This window comes from Bufo gargarizans, chromosome 10, assembly GCF_014858855.1.
Source record: "Bufo gargarizans isolate SCDJY-AF-19 chromosome 10, ASM1485885v1, whole genome shotgun sequence".
Lineage (NCBI taxonomy): Eukaryota > Metazoa > Chordata > Amphibia > Anura > Bufonidae > Bufo > Bufo gargarizans.
In genome coordinates, this window is record NC_058089.1 from 51216162 (window position 1) to 51242667 (window position 26506).

Sequence of the window (26506 nt, forward strand, 5' to 3'; positions counted from 1 at the left end):
AACGCATGTACTGTTAGCTTTATACATGACAACCTTTTTTTTTTTATATATACTTTTTCTCTCTGTATCATGGGAAAGCTTGTTCAGTTGTATTTGACCTTTTTTATTGAAAACTTAATAAACAAAATTTTGCAAGAAATAGACACTAAAGCCTTAGGACGCGTTCACACGAGCGTATGGAAATCCGTGTGTATTCTGCCTCCGGATATACCAGCCAGACTGTCATCCGTATTGAGTCAGTAATTAATGCGGATTTACTTGCCTATTCCTTCCTGCATTTTTATGCACTTTATAGACTATATTGTGTGCATTTGGAAGCAAATACGCACAAAACTAGAACATACTGTAATTTCAAACGCTGATGCAAATGATACGCCTGTCGGAATAGTCCTACTGTACGCATTCACTGTACATAAACGCCATATACGACTTGTGTGAACGCGGCTTTAGGCTGCGTTCACATAGCCACGTTTCCTGGAGACTTTGAAAAGGTCATCTGCTTAGCAGGTACTGTATTACATGAAAATCCATGGGCAGCCCATGTGCGTGTATGTGACAGAAATGCCTTTTGCATGGAGATTCTGTGCTCCTGCATTCATGTTTTACTTTCTCGCAGAATGAATGTTATCCCATACATACAAAAACTATGGCCTCGTTCACATCTCCGGCAGGCTGTCAATGGGGATCTGGCGGTGAAGTAGAGGATTCGGCACAGACCAGAGCGGAGATGTGGACAAGGCCTATCCCTGGCCAACAGTCTTAATCCTGCTCCTTCACGAAGTTACAATTCACTCTACCGGTTTGTGGAAATGCTGCAGAAATAGGGGAAGTAATCATGTAAAAATTAAAATTATCGTCCAAGTTGCTATATGATTGCTTAACATTATAGGACCCCCCCCCCCCCCTGTTCTCTCAGGTTCACTGCTGCTCAGATCACCACCTGTCATCAATATCTATATCCCACTTGGGTTAAAGAGTAGTAATGTGCGCATGTGTCGGGACATACTGTATATAGATGGTCAAGGTAGTCGAAGTCCAATTGTAACAGTTGTGTTCATGTTGCCTCTCGCTGATATTTGCTTTTTTATTCAAGCATTCATTGATGTTGTCCAGACTCCTCCATGTGCCAGCAGCACACGCTCTAACCTGAGTGAGTCTGAGGCATAAAGGCTAGATGGAAGGTAAGTAGCCACGTATGATCTTTTATTTATTTGTAGGTACCAGAATATGCAAACAGTTCTCCAAAGTATCCGTTAGAGATGTCTAATGTACATACCGTACTCCTTTAGATCCCTCATACACATGCACACTCAGCCAAGCATGCATGTGCTCTCAGTAGAGGAGTAAGCCACTGCCCAATACTTCTGGTGATGGCTTACCTTCTATGAGAACGAAAAATTGGGCATGTTGAAATCCAGCATGCCTCATCCTTCTTTCCCCGACCTCTGCCTGGAGAGTTTGGGACACCTTCATACACACAATTCGGCCGCCATTCATCTAAAGTAGTGGGTTACTGTAGGCTTGCTGCTACGTTTGCTGACTTTAAAGGGGTTTTCCGGGCTTTTACTATTGATGACCTATCCTCAGGATCGGACCCCCTCCTATCAGCTGTATGTGCAGTGCGCACGTGCCGTCTCTTGTCTCTCTTCCTGTCCGCTGCTGCTTTGCCATAGTCAGCAGCGGTAAGCAGGAAGACAGACTGCACGCAGCTGATCGGTGGGGGTGCCTGGTGTTGGACCCCCGCCGATCTGATATTGATGACCTATCCTGAGGATAGGTCATCGATAGTAAAAGCCAGGAGAACCGCTTTTGATGTAGTCTTCAGGTACCATCATAGACCCAGGCTGCTGTTCCATACTCTGCTTTCGACAGTCCTTACTTGTTAGAGGAGTCCCTTGACAATCACCGTATTACAATGGGAACCTCCCAGTGGTCAGCGGTTATCTGTGGGCATCCTGACTGTAAAGGTAGCCATACACACTAGATAGAAGTTGGTTGATTGTTGAACAGACAAACTTCTGTTGGACATGCATATTTTAGTACATATTGGCCGTTACAGTTGTTCAAACTGGCCTCATTCAATGATGCAATGAGATGGACGAAAGATCTTTCTGGGAGCGTTCTTTCATAGAAACTATTGGACGGAAATATTAACACGGCCGATAATGGTCTGTCATCGGTCAGCTAAAATGATCATTTGTTAAATTTTACCCAACAAACGATTGTTTTGGTTGAAAACAATGGTCAATTGTGATCCACTTCAGACTGTGTATGGTGACATATTTACAATAGCTGTCAGCTAGTCCTCCCAACTCCTCAAATACACATGGGTGCTCGGCCAAGCATAAATGTGTTTTCGATGGAGGAGTAAGTCCCAGCCAGATACCGCTGGCAGTGGTTTGTCTCCCACACGAGCAAAGGATGGAGTATATTGAAATCCAAGATTGTGGGAGAGAGTCGGGACATTCCAATATGCTGTTGAAATTGCAGCTTTGGCCAGCTTTCATGTAATGTGTATGGTAACCTTAGATTGTGTAGTGTCCCTGCAGGGACATGAAGCATTACATGGTGTCTGTTTAAATAAATGGATTGTGTGTGTAAAACAGGACAGGTTCTTCAGCGTAAGAGACGCTCACTGTAACCAAGAGATGAGGATCCTGAAGACAGGACCCCAGAATTCTCTAATGGGGTATATGAAACTGGGGTTCTATTGCCCACATAATACAATGCATTACTTCTTAATTGCAGTAAATCTGACAAAGTGCCTATTAGGCCCTGCCAGGCTGCCAAGGTAAACCCTCTGCACATTGTGATCGCATTACAGGGGCGTTAATGGGTTGAGATCGGGGGCTCTTTCCATCTGTCTAACCACTTTGATGCCATGGTCAGCATCAACTATCAGGATCGGAGTAACCTTCGATCCCAGCAGTAAAATGCCAGCTGTGTAACAGTCGGCATCGGGAAATTATGGTGTGGGCATAGCTCCTGAGCCTGCGTAGTTATAACATATCTGCAAGCATTAACTACCTTCCAGCACCAAGATACTAATATGACGCCGATCAGGAAGGGGCTGTCCTGGGAATAAGCATTGATAGTCTAGCATTGGACCCCACCAGTCAGCAGGATGAAGGGCTGCAGTTGCAGACATGGCCTTACAAAAAGGTGTACCAACCAAACCTGTCTGATTGTCTATCCTAAGGATAAGTCATTCATGTATATCCTTGATAAACTGTCGAAAGAGGCAAAATAATTATATATAAAATGTATTTTTACTTGTTTTTCTCATAATGAGCATTAGTTTGTTGGTTCGAGTGTATTGCCATATTATTGGATTCTGGTAAATGTAGAAAGATCCTTTCCAACGATGAAGGCTATATGCAATGCAATGCCTGCTGTCTGAAAGTGGCAGAATTTGCTGCCAATCTAATGTCTATGGTTGTGCCACACTTATATTGGAAGGCAGGGACATGAATCAGGGGTGCTCAATTTTCCTGTCCGTCTTCATTGGTTTAGCCAAGGTAAGACACAATAAAGGGGTGTGATGGCCATAGTATGCCGCCATACAACTTCCATGTTCTATACAACTGTAAGGCTACCTGCAGAAAAAACACAACGTAATACAGTATTTTTTTTTCCTCTCTGTGGATTTCACTCTTTAAAATACAAGGGTGAGATCTGCAGAAAATCCGTCCCAAATCCACACACCGAAAACCGCAAGTAACACGTGTTTTTTTTTTTTTTTTCTTTATGCTGAAACGCTCAGAAATTCTGTATTACAACCCATACCGGTGCGCAGGCAGCCTAATACAATCCTCAAAGAATTCAACCTTTTTCACTTCCAATGTGACCAAAAATTTCCATGAATAATTAATTATTCCTTCTGCGTTCCTCTTTTATTGCAGCTGCTGTCATGTGCATAGTTTTTTATAAATGGCTTTTTTGTTAAAATAATTTTCAGTCGTTTCCTTCAGATCAGCATAATTTAGGGCTGAATGGAGCCTGCAGAAATCTGTCGTCTTCCTGCACAGGCAACCACATTCAGCTGTATGGCACATCTTGTACCTGCAGTGAACGGAGAGCAAGCCGCCACACCCGTGGCTTTCTCAATTCATTGCAGTGGGACTTCTGAAAATAGCCGAGAGCTAGCTCTGCTGTTTTTGTAAGCCGCGTGGCTGTGAATGGAGGTTTGGCGGTGCACTGTTCCCCATCCATAAGATAGGTACAGTTCCCACATGTGTGACCAGCTCCTGTCGGACTACAGTAGACTTCAGCCTCTCCATCGTAGCTTATTCCGTCCTACAGGTGCAGTGCTGCCACCTATCTGCCATGCAGTGTGCTGAATGAGTAACCGTAAGCCTCTGCATGTTCCTATTGCTTGTAATCTATGACGCTGCTTGTCATTGGGCATCATTCGCTATATTGCACTGGCTTTAGAATCGGAGACTCTTTTGGACATTGTACAGGGCTGGTGTTGGTGGCATCACAGTCCCAAGGGCCACTGACTTTGCCTCTCTAAGCTTTACATCAGTGGTCAGTTTTTTTTTAATTTTTAGGTAGTGATTGTAATTCAGATGTGTCTATGCCCAATGCAATGTGAGCCTCAGTGCAGCCGACCCTTCCATTTTTTGAATGACCGCTGCGCAACACTACAGTTACCCCCGCAGCAGAAACCATCCCATTAGTCATGTACCGTGTAAAACTTCAGTGCATACCAATGCTTATCTCACAGCTGATTATTACTTTGGGATTAGACAGTCACTAATAAGAACTAAACTTGCTTATCCCATGTATTATGAATCATGGGCCTGACCTTTAGAAATGTCAGCTAATAAGCTAATTGTTAAAAGGAGCTGTCAGTAGAGGAATCGTCGTCTGCACGTTATACAATGTGTGGCTTCAGGTTCTGACTCCTGCAGCCTTTATGAAGCAGCACCAGGGGCGGACTGACCCTACAGGGAAATGTCCTGGTAGACCGATGCCCAGGGGTCCACCCGAGCTCGCCTTACTGTTGCATGCCAAGTACATAATGATCTGATGCTCTCAGTAATAATTAATGCTGGGAGCATCAGGTACTGCAGATGCCCTCCTGAACTCAATTGTATGGGTGTCCTCAGGACGGTGATATAGTTACTGCAGGGGGTCATGGGAGTCAATGGCACCATAACGTAATTGGAGACAACTGGAGGAGGACAGAAAGTCACCACAGAGGGACAGCTTCTGGGACTGTATCTAGTGCTGCACTCTGGTATTCAGTTCTGCTGGGGCGGTATTTTGTGCTGCACTCTGGTATTCAGTTCTGCTGGGGCGGTATTTTGTGCTGCACTCTGGTATTCAGTTCTGCTGGGGCTGTGTTTTGTGCTGCACTCTGGTATTCAGTTCTGCTGGGGCTGTGTTTTGTGCTGCACTCTGGTATTCAGTTCTGCTGGGGCTGTGTTTTGTGCTGCACTCTGGTATTCAGTTCTGCTGGGGCGGTATTTTGTGCTGCACTCTGGTATTCAGTTCTGCTGGGGCGGTATTTCGTGCTGCACTCTGGTATTCAGTTCTGCTGGGGCGGTATTTCGTGCTGCACTATGGTATTGCTGACCCTGCCTACTTTTGTTGCTCCGCCTTTTATCAATCTGGACCCACCTATAACATGGGGGCTGCTTTTAGTTTTTTTTCTAGGCCCACTTTAGGTTTACAATTCACCCCTAAGTAGCACGGATCTTCTTCTAAGTACAGAGTCTGTACAATGCTCCATCGCCGCCATATGTACGGAGCTGGCCTCCCCTAGAAGCAACACTTCGAGGGCAGAAAAAACCCTGTACATGGAGCATCCAATGCGGCATGCCTCCATTCTTTTTTCTGTTGCATTCCTTCAACTCTGACTAAAACAGAGCCGTAATATGGTCTCGCACCTAGGCTCGCAAAGATGGGAACCCAAGGCAAGTCACCCCCAACCTCGTTACTTTGTGCAAGGTAAACCTGGACCATTTGCAAGCAGATGAAACAGAATAGGCCGTGGCTCGTATAAGGCTTCTCTCCCGATTGTGGAGGGAGGATAAAAAACAGAACAGAAATACGGACATACGAAAAATGTAATGCACACAGAGTAATTTCAGTTTTTCTTGCGGACCCATTGAAATGAATGGTTCCGCATACAGTCCGCAAAGAAAATGTTTGTGTGCGTGAACCCTTAATGTTTGTCGGTCTGCCCTGCTACAAAACTACACGTATTGTCCCCCCTTTGGCAGCTGTAATGGCTGCCATGCTGACTTTTCTAGAAACTGATATAAAGGCTTATGGAGTATTTTTTAGTATAAGAAGTAATGTGCCTGTACTGTCATTTATAAGATTACCAGCCTCTGAAGATTTAGGTGCGGTATTAAACTCTGAAATACTCTGCAGCTGCTGAAGAACCTCTTCATGTTAATCAGTGGTTGGCACAGGAGAAGGAATCTCTGACAGTCTGTGACTGGTTCCTGCAGGAGAGAATATTATTTACTTTACATTGACGTGTTTTACACATTTTGTCGCTTTATATGTGTTTTGCTATTTTTAAGTGAATGAGTAATACCAGTATGCGGTGGAATCCGTCTTTTATACATTTGTGTTATGACACAAGTAGGCAACATGACATTGGCAACTATTAAGTCTTTGCACTCCATGCCTTAGCTCTGATTACATTTCTACATGTATATTATTATTATTATTATTATTATTATTATTATTATTTAGGCTTTTTTACATCACATTGTAAGCAGTGACCTATCATATCCTACCCTGCTTAAAGGGAGCCTGTCACCAGGAAGCTCAGCTGAATGTAATGAAACCTTTCACTTGGCGATCCATTGTTTCATTTTTGAGAAAAAGTAGTTTTGATCCATATGCAAATGAGTAGTTAAGTGCACTAAAGGCGGGTCCAAGACAGTCAGTGCATCCTTGCTCTTCCTCTGCCAGCTCCTTCATTGATTGACAGGGCATAGTTATCTCTGCTGCTCCAGCCAATCAACTAGGAGAGGGAGGGGCTGGCCGAAGGAGCAAGGGTGCACAGAGTGGCTTGGGGCCCGCCCTCAGTGCACTTAATTGCTCATTTGCTTATGCATTAAAAGTTCACAATGAAGCAATGGATCTTTTCATGAAAGGCATCATTGCATTCAGCTGAGCTAGCCCTACAAGATGTTTGCCTGGTTTAAAAGTGAATTTTCTAGTGACAAATTCTTTTTAAAGGAATTGTCTGAACAGAGGTCTTCTTTATAAAGACATTAAAAAAGTAACCACCACCGATCCCTGCTGCTCCCGTTCTGACATTTCCTGGTTCCCTGCTGGTCCCCTCTAAACACAGGAACTGACCCCTCAGCCAATCAGTGGTGGAGCTAGGTCTCCACAGCAGCCAGTGATTGGCTGAGCGACCATTTCCTGTGTGTAGAGGAAACGGGGGGCAACGGGGAGCTGCTAAGAGTTCGGAGGGGGATCAATTGTTCTGTGGTGAGAACTGTAGCCGGAAAATTCCACCACGTGTGCCCTTACCCCTAGGTAACAGTGCAGTAACACAGGTATGTAGGAGCAAAAACTTGTAGAGGACAGTCCATGGAATCTGGGTCGTCAATAGTTGGGAGTCCAGGAACTTTAATAATATTTTAGTAATTAATTAGTGTCTCATTAGATGCAGGATGACAAGAACACGCTATTTTACCATTTCCCTTTTTCTTTTTTCTTTCGTGTGCCTGCAGATTAAAGCTAAAAATTATGACAAGGTAGAAAAGGTAAGTTTAGTCCACTTTTTTTGAGGTTTGGCAATCAAATTCTATTAGCATTATCTATATAAAGCTGTGGTACACTTACACTGATCAGCCTTCACATATAGGCTGGTTTTCCACAAGGGGGCATGATGCGGCCTCTGGATAGGTCATCAGTATCTGATCGGTGGGGGTCTGACACCTGGGACCCCTGTCGATCGCTTGTTCGAGAAGGCAGCTGCGCTCGCAGTAGCACCACAGCCTTCTCTCAGCTTTTCCTAGGCCATGTGATGTCACTTTTATCGGTCACATGGCCTAAGTGCTGCTTAGCCCGATAGAAGTGAATGGGGCTGAGCTGCAATACCAAGCACAGCCACTATTCAATGTGTGGCGCTGTGCTTCTTGCAAGAAGGCTGCAGCGATACTACTGCTGAGCACCGGTGACTTCTCACACAGCTTATCAGAGGGGTCATGGGTGTCAGGACCCCCACCGATCACATACTGATGACCTATCCAGAGGAAACTCCCAGAAACCCCTTTAATTGGCAAATAAACAGCTAGTCCTTAAAGTTGGATTTGTTGGAAGAAGGAAAATGGCCCCCATACGCATTAGATTAGTATCAGCTGAACCTGCTGACTAATGTGTATGGGGTCTTCCGAATTTTGCCTGACAGATGACGTTGGGCAGCTGACAGGAATGGCTGTCGGCCGACAGCTGTTGAAGATGTATGAAACATAGAAACAGTAGAATGTCGGCAGATAAGACCCATTTGGCCCATCTAGTCTGCCCTATATACTGAATACTATGAATAGCCCCGGCCCTATCTTATATGAAGGATGACCTTATGCCTATCCCATGCATGCTTAAACTCCTTCACTGTATTTGCAGCTACCACTTCTGCAGGAAGGCTATTCCATGCATCCACTACTCTCTCAGTAAAGTAATACTTCCTGATATTACTTTTAAACCTTTGCCCCTCTAATTTAAAACTACGGGGCCTCAGAAAGGTCTTGTGGGGTGTTCCCAGTTTGCAGTGGTTAGTTCCTACTAACAATTGTCCAAGAAAGGACAGCCGGTGAACCCGCAGCAGGGTCATGAATGCTCAAGGCTCATCGATGCGTGGGGGGAGAAAAAGCTAGCCCTTCTGATCCAGTCCCACAGAAGAGCCGAATAGATTACTGCTGTCACTGGTGTCAGAACACCCATGCCCATCATGTCCACTGCCACAGGCACCTACTTCATGTGGATGGCCGAGTGTTCTACAAGAAGAAGACAAACTGGTAGAATCACTGCGTCGATGGCTCACAGCTTCAAGTATTAGCATACCCCCCCCCCAAAATTGTCAGTCTTGTGTAAACATCAGGGTTCACTTTTGTGTTAGAAGGCCTTATCGAATTTAAATGCAAGTGTGATATTGCTCTGAGCTTGGCAATGAGTATACGTTTTGTCATTTCACCAACCTCCATTCCATCTGCAGTTATTTCAGAGATGCCTGATGAAAGTCTTACACATAGATCTGTGGAAATGTTATGTGTCTTACGTGCGGGAGACAAAAGGGAAGCTTCCAAGTTACAAGTAGGTATCCAAAGAATCCTCACCCCCTTGTAAATTTGGTATATAGGCCCTTAGGTCAGTTATGGCTGTCAGAGCTCCCAAACAGGACATAGGACCTTAGGTGTTACATAGGTCTTAGGGTTATTGCAAAGTCTTTAACAGCCCCCTGCCCCTGAACCATCACTATGCACTGGTCTTATGTTATAGAAGGTCCATACTCAGACACCAAGGCCCGGGGCAGCTGCAACTTCTGTGCCCAATAGAATTATGCCCCTACATAGGACTCCACTTTGGAGTCTAACTTGTCTGTCTAGTATCTATCGTTTGACTGACTGAAAAGCAACAATTAAAGAAGCACTCCTACAAAAAAATATTCTCTGACCTGTTAGAAAGGTACATGATGTAAATGGTAGTGAAGGTAATTTTCTTAACGGTGACTGTATTTGTGAGTTACCACCTCCCTTCTAATCCTCAGCCTGAGTCATGAGACACAGCATCTTATGTGTGGACCGGAAGCCAGTTTCTCAGTTTTCCTATGGGGGGCCTCAATATCAGTCTCATAGGAATGAATGGAGAAGTAACTGACTTCCTGTCCTGTGTCAGATGGAGATCAGAATGTTGGTCACATGACACAGCTGAGGATCAGAAGGGAGGTTATAACTCACAAATGCAGTCACTGATGAGAAGATTACCTTTACTACAGATTGCAGATGAAACTTGAAAAATTAGAATATCGTGCAAAAGTCCATTTATTTCAGTAATGCAAATTAAAAAGAATTGCATTAATGCAGCTTAAAATTAGAATATTGTGAAAAGGTTCAATATTCTCGGCTCAAAGTGTCACACTCTAGTCAGCTAATTAGTCCATACCCCCTGAGCAAAGGGGACCTCAAAATGGAGACTTTGGGGTTTCATAAGCTGTAAGTACATAATCATCCAAATTCTAACAAATAAAGGCTTGAAATATCTCGCTTTGCCTGTAATGAGTCTCGTGTGTTAGTTTTACCTTTTTAAGTTGCATTAGTGAAATAAATGAACTTTGCACGATATTCTAATTTTTTGAGTTTCGCCTGTACATCATGTACCTTTAGAGAAAGCACATTCTGTGGGAGCGCTCTCAGCTCTCCTGGCTATACAGCATGCAGCTATATCTGTGGGTTGTATCTTGTACTGCAGATAGCCTAAGGGAGTGCAAGGATCAGCAACCTCCGGCACTCCAGCTGCTGTGAAACTACAACTCCCAGCATTCACACTCACAGCATTCACGCTGTTTTTGTAAAGCCAATAGAAGTGAAAGGAGGATTTTAGTAGTGGTAGTTTCTGAAGTCACCTGCAGATAATTACCAATGTCCAGAGAATATTTGGCAGCACACAGAAGCAGTGCGTTCTCCTAGAAGGGTTTTACTTCAAACTTATAGAAGTCAGCAAGCAGCCACTTAGTTGCATTTCTACCCTACATTTTGAAAAACCACCATCTTGAATACAACATAAATGTGTAAAACAATACTGGGTCATGTGTCTGATCTTTGACTCGCTCTGTACATAAGGGCACCTTCACACGCCGCATATTTTGTTGCAGAATTTTGCGTAAATGTAAATCAGTTCCAGTCACCTGCAATCCATTTGCTTGCCACGCCATTCAAATGCAGGGAACCGATTTACTGCAACAAAGGGCTTTACAGTGCATCCGTTTTATTTTTGCGGATGCACTGTAACAATGCCTGTCCTTGTCCACAAAACGGACAAGAATAGGAAATGTTCAATTTTTAGCGAAATGGATATGGGATGCACACGGAATAATTTCCTTTTTTTTGCGGCCCCATTGAAATGAGAAGTTCCGCATACGGACCACAAAAAAAACGTAATGGACACGGAAAAAAATAAAATGTTCGTGTACATGAGCCCTAATGAATATGGTTACCCACCTGCACTTTTTCTGGCGTTGAAAGTATGCCCTATGTACAGGGATAGGATGATTGCTAGACAGACCATCAAATATGGTGGCTCCTTCTCCATTCAAGACTTGATGACTTGTAAGGTGTTAAACCTTTCTTACCAAATGGCAGCGATGAAAACGTTTTGGCTTATGTTCTTTTCCTTTTCTTTCAGGGAAAAAATGGCCCAGGCGTACGACTTTGCTCTTGATAAAATTGGCATGGAAATCATGTCCTACCAGGTAATTGCTCCTCATTATCCATAGACACAAATTATGTGCAGAGTAATTACGCGCAGGCTATAACTCTGTTTCTCTTCTTTTGCAGATATGGGTGGATTACATCAATTTTTTGAAAGGAGTGTAAGTCTACTTTCATGTTGTTTCTTAAGTCTGTAGCTAAGGCTTTATTGGCATCAGCCCCCGCCAGCTGTTCCAAAATGGATTTCACTCCTTGTTCCTGGCACCTGACAAATCCAGACTTAAGGACCTGTGTAACCTTCCTCCATGTCTCTATATTTGCAGTTTTAAAAACTTCAACCCATAGTGCTTAATAATAGGTTTAGTAGTGCAAGCCATTTCCAGGTGGGACAAAAATTTTACTAACACCCAGAAGTGATTCCAGCTTCTACTACACCCAGGGGCGGACTGGCCATAGACCCTACAGGGGAATTTCCCAGGGGGCCAGCTGTACCCTCCTCATGGCCGCAGGCTGGGTGCATAACAATCTAATGCTCTCAGCTAGTGAATCGCTAGTCAGGCTACTTTCACACTCGCGTTTTGGGCGGATCCGTCATGGATCTGCAAAAACGGATCCGTTACAATAATACAACCTCATGCATCCATTTATATTATCTGTAACATAGCCAAGACAGATCCGTCATAAACTCCATTAAAAGTCAATAGGAGACAGATCCGCTTTCTATTGTGTCAGAGAAAACGGATCCGTCCCCGTTGACTTACATTGTGTGCCAGGACGGGTCCGTTTGGCTCAGGTTCGTCAAGCGGACAACAAAACGCTGCAGGCAGCGTTTTGGTGTCCGTCTCCAAAGCGGAATGGAGACTGATTGGAGGCAAACTGACTGCAATCTGAGCGGATCCTTACCCATTCAGAATGCATTAGGGCGAAACTGATCCGTTTTGGACCGCTTGTGAGAGAACATGACGGATCTCACAAATGGAAACCAAAACGCCAGTGTGAAAGTAGCCTTCATCCCTTCGTTCATAACTTCGGATTAATACTGTACGGAGATCCGTCTCCTTGCTGTATTAAAAACCACTTTAAAACTTGAACAGATTTCATTGTAGTCAACAAAGTCTTGACTCCATATAATGGCATTTACCTTGACAAAAATCCCATTACAACCAGTGAGCCGATATAAAACTATAGAATGTCAGGGAGAAATGCTCCGTGCGGAACACGTTTTTTAATGTTGGATTATTGCTGGAATTTCTTTATGATCATGAATCTCAATTTCATCGTCTTTTGTACTTGGGCTGCCACGTGCAGCGAAGGATTAGAAGCTGTATAGGATCACGTCTGGGGTCATACTGAATGATACGTCTGAATACACCATGATGTTTGTTTGATTTCTCGACATTTAGGGAAGCCGTGGGATCCTACGCAGAAAATCAAAGGATCACAGCTGTCCGCCGGGTTTACCAGCGAGGTTGTGTCAATCCCATGATTAACATCGAGCAGCTTTGGAGAGATTACAACAAGTATGAGGAGGTAATGTGTGCGGCAAGAATTATCACAAGTGGCATCCAAGTGAGTTTCACCTCCCACAAGTGTTAACCCTCTGTCTTATCCGCAGGGTATTAATATTCACCTAGCAAAGAAAATGATAGAAGATCGGAGCAGAGACTACATGAATGCCAGGAGGGTTGCAAAGGTAAGAACCAGTCAAGTAACTACTGGCATCTTAGTGGTGTTTGCAGAAGCATAGCCTATTGCTTTATACAGGACATGATTTATTCCCCAGAACAGTGTCAATCTTGCCCATGGGCTGTCTGGTATTTCAGTTCAAAACCATTCAAATGGATGGGTCTGAGCTGCAATACCAGACACAACCCTTGGGCAACAGTGGCACTGGTTTTAGTTTTTTTCCTATCCTGGGCAACTCTTTAAAGTGCACCTGTAGCTTCGGAAAACGAATGTATGATTAAGTAAGTCTCCAAGGAGAACTTAGCTAAGGCCGAAGGGACAAAATGTATGGTGTGTCACTGATACATGAGGTATTAGAACTTTTCAGCATCACTTTAAAGGGAACCCGTCATCCAATTCAAGTTGCCCTCCCTGGGGGCGGCATAAAATAGTGACAAACACACTGATTTCATTGGTGTAGTCACTCATGAGCATAAAAAAGTAATCAGCATTATAATTATCACATCCCAGGCCTGGAAAAGAGTCACGGGTGCCTGAGAAGAGTCACAGTTCTTTATGATCTCCTGCTTTCCTGGCCTATTACTGATGATTGACAGTCCTCTCCTAGGAAATAAAGCTAAGGAGAAAACTGCGGGAGATCATGAAGAACCATGACTCTTTTTCCAGGACTGGGCTACGATGCTATTAAAGCTGGTTTTTAGCAATGACTTACTTTTTGCTCATGTATGACACACCACTGAAAATGTCATAACTTTATGCTGCCATCAATGCAGACAGCATAACATTGACGACAGGTTCCCTTTAACCCACAGTGCAACTTTATTACTACATTTCATCTATTTTTAAATTTTCTGTCCTAAGGAGTATGAAACTGTGATGAAAGGATTGGATCGCAATGCTCCCTCCGTGCCCCCACAGAATACCCCGCAGGAGGCTCAGCAGGTGGAGATGTGGAAGAAGTACATTCAGTGGGAGAAAAGCAATCCCCTCCGTACGGAAGACCAGACCCTTATAACAAAAAGAGGTGAAGTCTTATAGCTGTCCTGTACTAGTGATTGTTATGCGATACTCTTATGAGGTTCTTCACAAATAGTACTAGACATGCAGTAAGATCAGTATCACTGTATTATAATACCTCAACCATCGATGTGTTTTCTTTCAGTCATGTTTGCTTATGAACAGTGTCTGCTGGTTCTGGGACATCATCCGGACATCTGGTACGAAGCTGGCCAATACCTGGAGCAGTCCAGCAAGTTGCTCGCTGAGAAAGGGGTAAGTCCAGTTGATAAAAGCAAATGCTGCACTCGATTATTAGGTTTTCTTGTAACCTATATAAATACAGCCGGAGGACAGTGATTGGCTGCAGCAGCCACGTGCCGTATACCTGCATGTCACTGCTGCAGTCAGGGGAAGGACTGAACCGGCAGTGCAGAGAACGGCACAGTAGGAAGAGGTGACTGTAATCTGTTTTTATTTTTACAGCATTCAGGGCCAATACTAGAATTTTTAATTATCTCTGAAAATCCCTTTAATGTTTTGAGAAATCTTCCCTGTTGGAGAATCTACTCTTTCTAGCCTTAAAGGGGCTGTCTCATGAAAACAACTGCTGTCCAAATGTCCTATTAGGGAATATGAACATCATAGATGGAGGTCCTCTTTTTTGTGACCCACCTTTATAAGCCCGAACGGAGAGCTCTTTTATACTATGAGCGGCTCCTGTTCTGATGGATTACAGACAACCTTTTGTTACTTTAACAACCATTCATCTGAATGGCTTACATGTACTTCTACATTTCCCCTACAGGGGCCACTAGTAAAATCAGCTGTTTGCCAGTAATGCCAGGAGTGACAACATTTTGTGTTTCTGATGACACAATGCCTTTAATGTAATTGATAGCTCTGTTTGCTTTTTTTTTTGCATCAGGCTTACATAGCATAGCTTTATATATATATATATATATAATGTGTGTGTACATATTTCCTCTCGTCATTACAGGATATGAACAATGCAAAACTATTCAGTGATGAAGCTGCCAATATTTATGAACGTGCAATCAGCACTCTGCTGAAAAAGAATATGCTGCTGTATTTTGCCTATGCCGACTATGAAGAGGTTAGTGTCCAACTCACAATGCATTACACAACTCTAATTCCACTCGCAAGATCGGTAAACTAACACATCAGACTGCGGAGACAGTTAAATCAATGGACACAGGACTGATGAAGACTTCAAACAGAAGAAAGTTTAATGATGCAAAACTAACATAAATGTTCTCATTATAGAGTCGCATGAAGTATGAAAAGACGCACAGTATATATAATAGACTCCTCGCCATAGAAGACATTGACCCTACATTGGTAAGCTTCGGAGCGCCATGTTTCATGACAGTCCATAAAAAGGATGAGCTCCAAATGCATGTCTAATTTTATTCTTCTATTATGCAAATAATTTCAGTAATTTATGATTGTGTGTGTGTGTGTATGTGTATATATATATATATATATATATATTATATACAGTACAGACCAAAAGTTTGGACACACCTTCTCACACCTTCTCAAGTTTTCTTTATTTTCATGACTATGAAAATTGTAGATTCACACTGAAGGCATCAAAACTATGAATTAACACATGTGGAATTATATACATAACAAAAAAGTGTGAAACAACTGAAAATATGTCATATTCTAGGTTCTTCAAAGTAGCCACCTTTTGCTTTGATTACTGCTTTGCACACTCTTGGCATTCTCTTGATGAGCTTCAAGAGGTAGTCACCTGAAAAGGTTTTCCAACAGTCTTGAAGGAGTTCCCAGAGATGCTTAGCACTTGTTGGCCCTTTTGCCTTCACTCTGCGGTCCAGCTCACCCCAAACCATCTCGATTGGGTTCAGGTCTGGTGACTGTGGAGGCCAGGTCATGTGGCGCAGCACCCCATCACTCTCCTTCATGGTCAAATAGCCCTTACACTGCCTGGAGGTGTGTTTGGGGTCATTGTCCTGTTGAAAAATAAATGATGGTCCAACTAAACGCAAACCGGATGGAATAGCATGCCGCTGCAAGATGCTGTGGTAGCCATGCTGGTTCAGTATGCCTTCAATTTTGAATAAATCCCCAACAGTGTCACCAGCAAAGCACCCCCCCCCCCCACACCATCACACCTCCTCCTCCATTCTTCACGGTGGGAACCAGGCATGTAGAGTCCATCCGTTCACCTTTTCTGCATCACACAAAGACACGGTGGTTGGAACCAAAGATCTCAAATTTGGACTCATCAGACCAAAGCACAGATTTCCACTGGTCTAATGTCCATTCCTTGTTGCCTGTCCTTAGCAGTGGTTTCCTAGCAGATATTCTACCATGAAGGCCTGATTCACACAGTCTCCTCTTAACAGTTGTTCTAGAGATGTGTCTGCTGCTAGAACTCTGTGTGGCATTGACCTGGTCTCTAATCTGAGCTGCTGTTAACCTGTGATTTCTGAGGCTGGTGACTCGGATGAACTTATCCTCCGCAGCAGAGGTGACTCTTGGTCTTCCTTTCCTGGGGCGGTCCGCATGTGAGCCAGTTTCTTTGTAGCGCTTGATGGTTTTTGTGACTGCACTTGGGGACACTTTCAAAGTTTTCCCAATTTTTCGGACTGACTGACCTTCGTTTCTTAAAGTAATGATGGCCACTCGTTTTTCTTTACTTAGCTGCTTTTTTCTTGCCATAATACAAATCCTAACAGTCTATTCAGTAGGACTATCAGCTGTGTATCCACCTGACTTCTCCACAACACAACTGATGGTCCCAACCCCATTTATAAGGCAAGAAATCCCACTTATTAACCCTGACAGGGCACACCTGTGAAGTGAAAACCATTTCAGGTGACTACCTCTTGAAGCTCATCAAGAGAATGCCAAGAGTGTGCAAAGCAGTAATCAAAGCAAAAGGTGGCTACTTTGAAGAACCTAGAATATGACATATTTTCAGTTGTTTCACACTTTTTTGTTATGTATATAATTCCACATGTGTTAATTCATAGTTTTGATGCCTTCAGTGTGAATCTACAATTTTCATAGTCATGGAAATAAAGAAAACTCTTTGAATGAGAAGGTGTGTCCAAACCTTTGGTCTGTACTATATATATATATATATATATAACGGCACTCGCCACTCCCTGGTGTTCTGCCGGCCTAGCACTGCACTGTGATCTGACATCACAGCATCAGGTCATAGTGCGCACATACATGCACTACGTCCTGATGATGTACGCAGTCAGGACATGTGCAGTGTGGTGTCCGGAAGAAGACGGGGAGTGGTAAGTACAGTCAGCGCAGCCTTACACCAGTTTCCCACCCCACCTGCATACTGAAGACCATTACCATAAGCATTCACACTATAAGATGCACTGCCATTTCCCCCCTGCTTTTGAGAGAAAAAAGTGCACCTTAAAGTTTGAAAGATACGGTGTGTGTGTGTGTGTGTGTGTGTATATATATATATAAAAGCAAAATTCAGAATTCTGCAGGATTCCAGATACCAGAGCTCAGGTGACAGTGACACGGCTGTTTTATGGTTTAGACATCCGCTATCCATATATCCTATTATAGTGAAACTCCATCAGTAAATTATATTATAAGTATATTGTCTGCCATTGAGTCCTCCTTTCAGAGTGGATATAAACCGCTCTCTGTTCCCAATGTCAACCAGAAAACAATTGAGAAATAGACCTCAAAATCAGTACAAAATTGCCCACTATTTTATGTACTGTAGCTGTGAACTGAATTGTTCTTAATTTTGGAGTTATCTTTTTTTCTGAGTAGTTTGTAACAGGCAAGGAAATTGAAAATGGAGGACAACTTTGTTAGAGGGTTTTGAGAGCAAAACGGCAATAACAACCTATATATATATATATATATATATATCTAACAAAAATGCTATGTAGTAGGTAAAAAGTGAGAAGCTCTTGTATATCATTAAGAATATTAACATAGTCTGATTGTGTCCTTTTTGTTGTCCTCCAGGTGTATATCCAGTACATGAAATTTGCTAGAAGGGCAGAAGGAATCAAAGCTGGAAGAATGATTTTTAAAAAAGCCAGAGAAGATGTCCGGACTCGTCACCATGTATACGTTACAGCAGCCTTAATGGAGTATTATTGTAGTAAGGTGAGAATCGGACATCTCTTGGCCAAGTTTGAGTAAAGCTAAATATGAATGAGGGCTCATTTACAAGACCGCGGTCGGCCCCGGAAATGCCGTCCATGTGTCGGCTCAGTTCACATCTCATTCTTTTGTACACAATTGGCGTGTATTCAGGGAAGGCTCCCTGTGTACACACTAAACCTGTCCATAGACCCCCATGCCAAAGCAGTGTCCTTTCAACATACATTTTTTCACTATATGGGAGTGTATATATATTCATTTGCTTTTCTTTTTTTTTCCCTAGGACACATCAGTGGCCTTTAAGATTTTTGAGTTAGGTCTGAAAAAGTATGGAGACATTCCAGAATATGTTCTTGCGTATATTGATTATTTATCTCACCTCAATGGTAAGTCCTGTACATAGATCTTGCAATACTTTTATGCATTCTCAATGAGAAGGGCAGTGGGTTTTCTGAGGTGTTTTTTTTTTTTTTTTCTAACTTTGCTGAATTGCTGAGAGTCTGGTAAAATAATTAAAATAAACCCTTTCCTTCCCTTCCTGCGCCCTCTCCAATCCATTACCACCACTCTGTCATTGTACCTTAAGATGCAGCCAGTGACAAATTTTTGGGCTGCAGTAGTGACGTTCCGTATACCACTACAGCCAATCACTCAGCCGTCTCTCACCATATGCTGCTTAGGCCAGTGATTGGCTGCAGCAGTACACAGAATGTCACGGTTGCAGCCAAACAATATGTCACTGGCTGCAGCCAGGGGAGAGGACAGAGTGGCGCTGCTGAATTGGAGAGAACACTAGGAAACTTTTTTATTATTATTATTATTTTGCGAATAGCCCCTTTAATTCTAAAATGGGTTTACTTAGAAAATGGCCTGCAATTTTTACTGCATTGCAGCTATGGAACTTTCAACACATTTCATTTCGTACCATGCAAGGAAAAAAAATTTGAGGGAAACACAGAAAACCATTTTGTGGCCTTGCCCATGTTCATATTATACTGTTTACTGTTATTAAGTTGCATTTCACTTTCTGTTTATTCGCTTTCACAGAGGACAACAACACTAGAGTATTATTTGAACGAGTTTTAACGTCAGGGAGCCTTCCCCCAGAGAAATCCGGGTAGGTATATCTGTCACTGTCTCAGCTGAACTATGGAAATATTACTCAGTTATGATCAAGCTGTGTATTAAACATTACATTTATTTAGCATTTTTATTAAAAGTTTTTATTAAGCACCCCCATCTGTCAGCAGATTTGCACCTATGACACTGGCTGACCTGTTACATGTGCACTTGGCAGCTGAAGGCGTCTGTGTTGGTCCCATGTTCCTATGTGCCCGCATTGCTGAGAAAAATGAAGTTTTAATATATGCAAATGAGCCTCTAGGAGCAACAGGGGCGTTGTCATTACACCTAGAGGCTCTGCTCTCTCTGCAACTGCCACTATCTCTGTAGTTCGATTGACAGGACCAGGGAGTGAAAATGTCATCACGCCTGACCCTGACTTCTGCTAAAGTCAAAGTGCAGAGGGTGCAGCAGTTGCAGAGAGAGCAGAGCCTCTAGGTGTAATGGTAACGCCCCCATTGCTCCTAGAGGCTCATTTGCATATATTAAAGCATAATTTTTCTCGGCAATGCGGGCACATAGGAACATGGGACCAACACAGATGTGAAGTGCACATGCAACAGGTATCGGGTCAGTTTCACAGGTACATATTGCTGACGGATGCTGAAGTGCGGATCTGACCAGTCACTGTGTCCACACTATTCTTGTCCCATTTTGCCATACATAAATGACTAAATGAGTCCAGTTTTAGCTATTATATTTGAGAATCGGGTCAAGCAGAAATAATCTGGAAGCGAAACACAACCACATCAATATAAATTTCTGCTATATCTTCATGGTCTGATTTATACATGGTTTCCTTGTTTCTATTTGCCTGCAGTGAAATCTGGGCCAGATTCTTAGCATTTGAAAGTAACATTGGTGATTTAGCAAGTATTCTGAAAGTGGAAAAGCGAAGATACACTGCCTTCAAAGAAGAGTATGAGGGGAAAGAGACTGCTCTGCTGGTGGATCGGTACAAGTTCATGGACCTCTACCCCTGCTCTGCAAGTGAACTTAAAGCTCTAGGATACAAAGTATGTCTCACAGGCTCCTTACACTCTTCTTACTGTGATCGGTCTCCTCTTCTGTCAATATGGTTCCTTTGGTTCTTCTTTCCTTCTTTCTCCCCTTTTACTTGCAACGACGATCATTGCCCCATCTAAAAATGCTCAGCAATGCGCTGACAAACGCTCCTTTTTGTCAGTCTAAGGGCTCATGCACACAAACTTATTTTCTTTCCATGTCCGTTCCGTTTTTTTTTGCAGACCGTATGTGGAACCATTCATTTCAATGGAAGTTACTCCGTATGTTGGTTCCGCAAAAAAATAGAACATGCGCTATTATTGTCTGCAGCACAAACCAGGATAGTACTGTTCTATTAGGGGCCAGCTGTTCCGTTCCGCAAAATACATACGGTTGTGTGCATGAGCTCCTAAGGAAGGACAAAACGTAACTTAGCAGAACGGTGCGCTCCAAAATGCATTCTGTTCCGTTCTCATATCGGAGAGAAAACCGCAGCATGCTGGGATATGGAGCAAGACGTCATGACCCACAATGCAAGTCAATGGGGACAGATCCGTTTTCTCTGACACAATAGAAAATGGATCCGTCCCTCAATGACTTTCAATGGAGTTCATGACGGATCCGTCTTAGGTATGTTAAAGATAATACAACCGGATCCGTTCAAAACGGATGCAGACGGTTGTATTATCAGTAACGGAACGCTAGTGTGAAAGTAGCCTTACAGCTATCAAATGTCCTCTTCTCAATGACCTTCTATCTTGAACTCTTCTATCTTTTTACCTTCTCTCTTGCAAAAACCAACCATTACCTCTTAGATGTCAGTTTAACATCCAGCTAATATATTATTTTCAGGATGTTTCCCGAGCTAAATTAGCAGCAATGATGCCCGACCCTGTTGTAGCTCCTTCTTCAGCTCCATCTCTTAAGGACGAAATTGACAGAAGGCCTGAGTACCCCAAACCAGATACCAGCCAGATGATCCCGTTCCAGCCTAGACATCTTGCTCGTAAGTCATAATTAATGTCCTCTCACAGGAATGATATAGATAAAAATGTTATGTGACTTATCAGCGGTAACCCTGATGGATCTGGCACAGTGTTCTGCCACAAACTTGATACTTGTGGTTCTTTAATTACGAGTTTAACTTAAAGGGCATCTGTCAGTAGATTTGTCCCTATGACACCGGCTGACCTGTTACATGCGCACTTGGCAGCTGAAGGCCTCTGTGCTGGCCCCATGTTCATCCATTTTGATTGACAGGACCAGCAACGGCAATGCCCCATTGCTCCTAGAGGCTCATTTGTATATATTAAAACATAATTTTTCTCAGCAATGCGGGCACATAGGAACATGGGACCAACACAGATGCCTTCAGCTGCCAAGTGCACATGTAACAGGTCAGCCAGTGTCATAGGTGCAAAACTGCTGACAGATGCCCTTAAAGGATACTTGTAAAAACATATGTACGTGGACAGCTCAGCGCCAGCTGCAGCAGAATTCTCAGTGCGCCTTTTTCATATACTGTGAACACACTATGTCTGCATGCAGCCAAAACCCGCAACAGCCAAGGCCACACAATTTCCTCTAAAGGGCAGATTATAAATCTGACTTGGCTAAAACTGACTTTAGCCATATGTGAAAGTGGAGTGAGCTGTCAGTCATGATAAATCTGGCCCTATGTCTGCATGCAGCCAAAACCCGCAACAGCCAAGGCCACACAATTTTGAAGGTTATAACTTGATTTTTCCTGCAAAATCAAGCGTCTATCAGCTGCAGCTGGTGAACAGGGTTTCGGCTGCATGCAGGTAACAGATAAGGGCTTAGTACCCTCAGAGCAGAGTCATAGTGCCCTTCATAACAGCTAATCTCTTTTGCTGAGGCAGAATCGTTGTACCCCAAGATCATGGAACAATGGCAGTGAATCTAGACCAGGGATGGCCAACCTGATGCTCTCCAGCTGTTGCAAAACTACAACTCCCCGCCTGGAGAGCCGCAGGTTGGCCTTCCTTGATCTTGACAGTCCCACTGAATCCAGGACCCGATGTAGATTGACATCTCTTCTCGTAAAGGTGTAGTTTCCCTATGACAGACACGTTCTGTGTTTTCTCTAGCTCCTGGACTTCATCCAGTACCCGGAGGAGTGTTTCCAGTGCCTCCCGCTGCTGTACTATTAATGAAGCTGCTTCCACCACCATTGTGCTATCAGGTACGTGAATGTAGGCTGATCACGCATTAGGATCTCTCTGGGACAACTTGATGACAACACATATGGCTGTCACCAGAGCTTCCAGAGACGCTGTCGTCCACCTTTCCTAGATGGCAGGTTGCCTAGACATGTACATATATAACCACAGATGTATTTATTTCCCCTCGGTGGGATACTATGCACAACTGACCATGTGTTTGTGTTGACAGGGTCCCTTTGTGCAGGTTGATGAACTTATGGAGATTTTCCGCTGCTGTAAGATCCCAGACAGTAAGTATACATTTTTATATTTTAGGTTTCTGCCAGTTATAATTTGTGGGGGAAGTTACAGCTGACCATACATTTCCCCTGCAGCAGTTCTCATAGGACATATGGAAGGGGGCTTTCTCAAGAGACAACCCCCCCCTTTAATAGAAGGCAAATATTACGTCACACTGTCTGGTTCACAGAGGATTGTCTGATACAAGTGGGAGAACCTGTCTGCCCCTGTTCACGTGGAAATGCTGCATTACATAGCACCATAGAAATCAGCGTGTCTGTGTAATGTATGGATGTGCATGGAACAGTGGCCTATTAGGTGGCATAAATATGAGTGGAAATGTGTCGTTTGCAGCAGCCTTACAGAATAATGCAAGAATCCTCCTGCCAAATGTTAGCGGTCTGATTTACTTGCCTGTCGGTCTCTGTTCCTGAGATTTGTATGTTAGATCTCTGAGTGAAAGATCATTCTTATATAGGGGTAAGCACGGACACCTGCCTGTGCCATGTATAGTGAGGATACATCATATAAATGTGCTCCTAACCATACAAATAACAGATATGGCACAATTAGATAGATGCTGAATCTGCAAATCCTCCTCATGTGGCTGGAGCTGTGTGCCTCTATCACTTATCTCTGAGATCTATAGAGCAGCAAAGATTGGGTTTTCCGAGACTTTGGTGGTGGTCCTACACCCGGGACCCCGGCCGATCAGCAGTTTGAGAAGGCCACGGCCTTCTCACATCTAACCAAGCACAGCGCCATACATTGTATACTGGCTATGCTTGGTATAGCTATCCCTAACCCATTCACTTCTATGGGGCTGAGCTGTGCCTAGGCCAGTGGTGGGCAAACTTTTTTGTCAACTGAGCCAAATATCGCCAAAACCACGATTGAAATTTCTTTTAAGAGCCACATTTTTAAAACCTAAAATATATAGGAAGGAAGCGAATGCTGAAGTTAATGGGTCCATGATGCGGGCTGCACGCGGCCGTGTGCAGCCCGCATCATGGACCCATTCACTTTAATGGGTCCAGGATCCGGGATATGACTGCTACAGAGTGCTTCCGTGGTGCTTCTGGCTGTGCCTCCGCAACGCAAAAAAGTAGTGCATGCGCTGTTCAGCTTCTGTGGATGACGCACTGCTAAGCATCTGTGGATGACGCACTGCTAAGCATCTGTGGATGACGCACTGCTAAGCATCTGTGGATGACGCACTGCTAAGCATCTGTGGATGACGCACTGCTAAGCATCTGTGGATGACGCACTGCTAAGCATCTGTGGATGACGCACTGCTAAGCATCTGTGGATGACGCACTGCTAAGCATCTGTGGAGGACGCAGTTATGTGGGGGATCTGTGGAGGACGCAGTTATGTGGGGGATCTGTGGAGGACGCAGTTATGTGGGGGATCTGTGGAGGACGCAGTTATGTGGGGGATCTGTGGAGGACGCAGTTATGTGGGGGATCTGTGGAGGACGCAGTTATGTGGGGGATCTGTGGAGGACGCAGTTATGTGGGGATCTGTGGAGGACGCAGTTATGTGGGGGATCTGTGGAGGACGCAGTTATGTGGGGGATCTGTGGAGGACGCAGTTATGTGGGGGATCTGTGGAGGACGCAGTTATGTGGGGGATCTGTGGAGGACGCAGTTATGTGGGGGATCTGTGGAGGACGCAGTTATGTGGGGGATCTGTGGAGGACGCAGTTATGTGGGGGATCTGTGGAGGACGCAGTTATGTGGGGGATCTGTGGAGGACGCAGTTATGTGGGGGATCTGTGGAGGACGCAGTTATGTGGGGGATCTGTGGAGGACGCAGTTATGTGGGGGATCTGTGGAGGACGCAGTTATGTGGGGGATCTGTGGAGTACGCAGTTATGTGGGGGATCTGTGGAGGACGCAGTTATGTGGGGGATCTGTGGAGGACGCAGTTATGTGGGGGATCTGTGGAGGACGCAGTTATGTGGGGGATCTGTGAAGGACGCTGTTATGTGGGGGGCGCTGTTGTGTGGGGGACGCTGTGACTGTCACATGGCCTAGGGAAAGGTGAGAGCGGGAGTCCCAGGTGTTGGACCCCATAGATCAGATACTGATGACTAGAGATGAACTTCATATTCTGAAATTAGTTTGCGGTTCATTTTGTGGTATTTAGTGAATTGCGTTATGGATTCCGTAACCAGAGACCAATTCAATGACTGAATGCATAACAGAGAACTCCAGCATAACGGAAACGGGACGGATCTGTTATGCAGCCCAAAGACTTCTATTATGACGAAATTAATAACGGAATGCCTTTGGTCTGTGGTAACGGAATCCATAACGCAATTCACTAAATATCACAAAACGAACCGCAAACTAATTTCAGAATATGAAATTCGCTCATCTCTACGGATGACCTATTGTTGGGAACAGAACAACAGTATAAAAACCTCAGAAAACCCCTTTAAGGTTCATGTAACCCTCCTTTTGTTCGGTCCTGACACTGACCCCCCTTTCTCTCCCTGTGCAGCTGTTGAAGAGGCTGTGAGAGTAATAGCAGGAGGCCAGGCAGACATCTTAATGGAAGGCAATGGCCCAATTGAAGCAAACACCCTAATAAATAAATCCATGAAAAGACCCAACGAAGATTCTGACGATGATGAAGAAAAGGGAGCCGTTGTGCCTCCGGTCCACGACATCTACAGATCGCGGCAGCAGAAGAGGATTCGGTGAGCTGGTGTCATCCAATGTATTTCTGCTTTAAAGACGACTTATTTTGTTACGAGCATCTTGAAAGCGAGATTGCATCGGCGGCTGTATAAAGGAAAAAAAAAAACTTTGAAAAAAAAAAAGTGAATGGCATCTTCTTCTGGAAGGACAGAGTCGAGAAATGTACATACCCCTCGGTTTTCCTCCTGTGTTTTTATGTACAATGGGAAGACTCGCTGGCTCCAAAGGTTAATTTTCGAAAGAACTGGAAATCTGATATTTGTGATCTTTTCTTTTAACTGTCTGCGGCACCAGTGTCCGATTTTCCCCAATACCCTTTGGCTCATACGGTTTACTAGTGGCCCAATAGCAGACACTGCAGGGTTTTGTTTTTTGTTTTAAATTTGCAGTTGAGTGGATTTCCATTCTTGCACACCTGAGGGCGCTGCAGCCTTTTGCCTTTTTTTTTTTTTTTTTTTTTAATGAACTCGCTGCTATTTTAAAAGAACACTGTAAGATGGAAAAGCAATGTACCGCCATCATAAAACACTTCATTCTGCAACTTAATCTGTCCACTGCTAGTATTGTCTGCGTTGCACTACAAAAGACTTCAGGGAAAACCCCTAGAACAGGAAGAAAAACAAAAACGCTTAAAGTGCAAAATTTCTTTTTTTTTTTTATTAACCTCCATTTATTGTTAACAGAACTGACTGTTTTGTACATGATCCTCCTTTTTTCACACAATAAATATTTAATACTACATGTGAGATTTGCTTTATTCTACAGTGAAAAGTGTAACATCTGTTTAATCAGTTTCTTTGCGATGTGATTATTTTAATTTTTTTCAATTATTGTTTTGCAGAATAAAAGAATAAACCAGACATGGTCCATTTAGTTACTTTTATACTATTGATGGTCTCTGGACCGGCATGTGGTATGGATTCACTACGGTCCACATCTACAGAGCAGAGGCAGCGAGGAGAACCAC

The 26506-nt window shown here is 43.7% G+C and overlaps 1 protein-coding gene across 1 annotated transcript in view; it reads left to right on the top strand.

Annotated features, from left to right (window-relative positions):
- The window catches only part of CSTF3 (cleavage stimulation factor subunit 3), a 77135-nt gene extending 50855 nt beyond the window's left edge, over positions 1 to 26280 (top strand). The window contains exons 4-21 of the mRNA XM_044269470.1: positions 7713 to 7745; positions 9197 to 9294; positions 11383 to 11449; positions 11535 to 11569; positions 12812 to 12938; positions 13024 to 13101; positions 13956 to 14118; positions 14257 to 14366; positions 15091 to 15207; positions 15378 to 15452; positions 18099 to 18242; positions 18523 to 18625; positions 19287 to 19356; positions 20182 to 20377; positions 21219 to 21372; positions 22478 to 22572; positions 22782 to 22842; positions 25340 to 26280. Coding sequence (XP_044125405.1) covers positions 7713 to 7745; positions 9197 to 9294; positions 11383 to 11449; positions 11535 to 11569; positions 12812 to 12938; positions 13024 to 13101; positions 13956 to 14118; positions 14257 to 14366; positions 15091 to 15207; positions 15378 to 15452; positions 18099 to 18242; positions 18523 to 18625; positions 19287 to 19356; positions 20182 to 20377; positions 21219 to 21372; positions 22478 to 22572; positions 22782 to 22842; positions 25340 to 25542 — 1929 coding nt within the window. The 3' untranslated portion in view covers positions 25543 to 26280. The remainder of the gene's footprint in view (positions 1 to 7712; positions 7746 to 9196; positions 9295 to 11382; positions 11450 to 11534; positions 11570 to 12811; positions 12939 to 13023; positions 13102 to 13955; positions 14119 to 14256; positions 14367 to 15090; positions 15208 to 15377; positions 15453 to 18098; positions 18243 to 18522; positions 18626 to 19286; positions 19357 to 20181; positions 20378 to 21218; positions 21373 to 22477; positions 22573 to 22781; positions 22843 to 25339) is intronic.
- Positions 26281 to 26506: the final 226 nt, after the last annotated feature.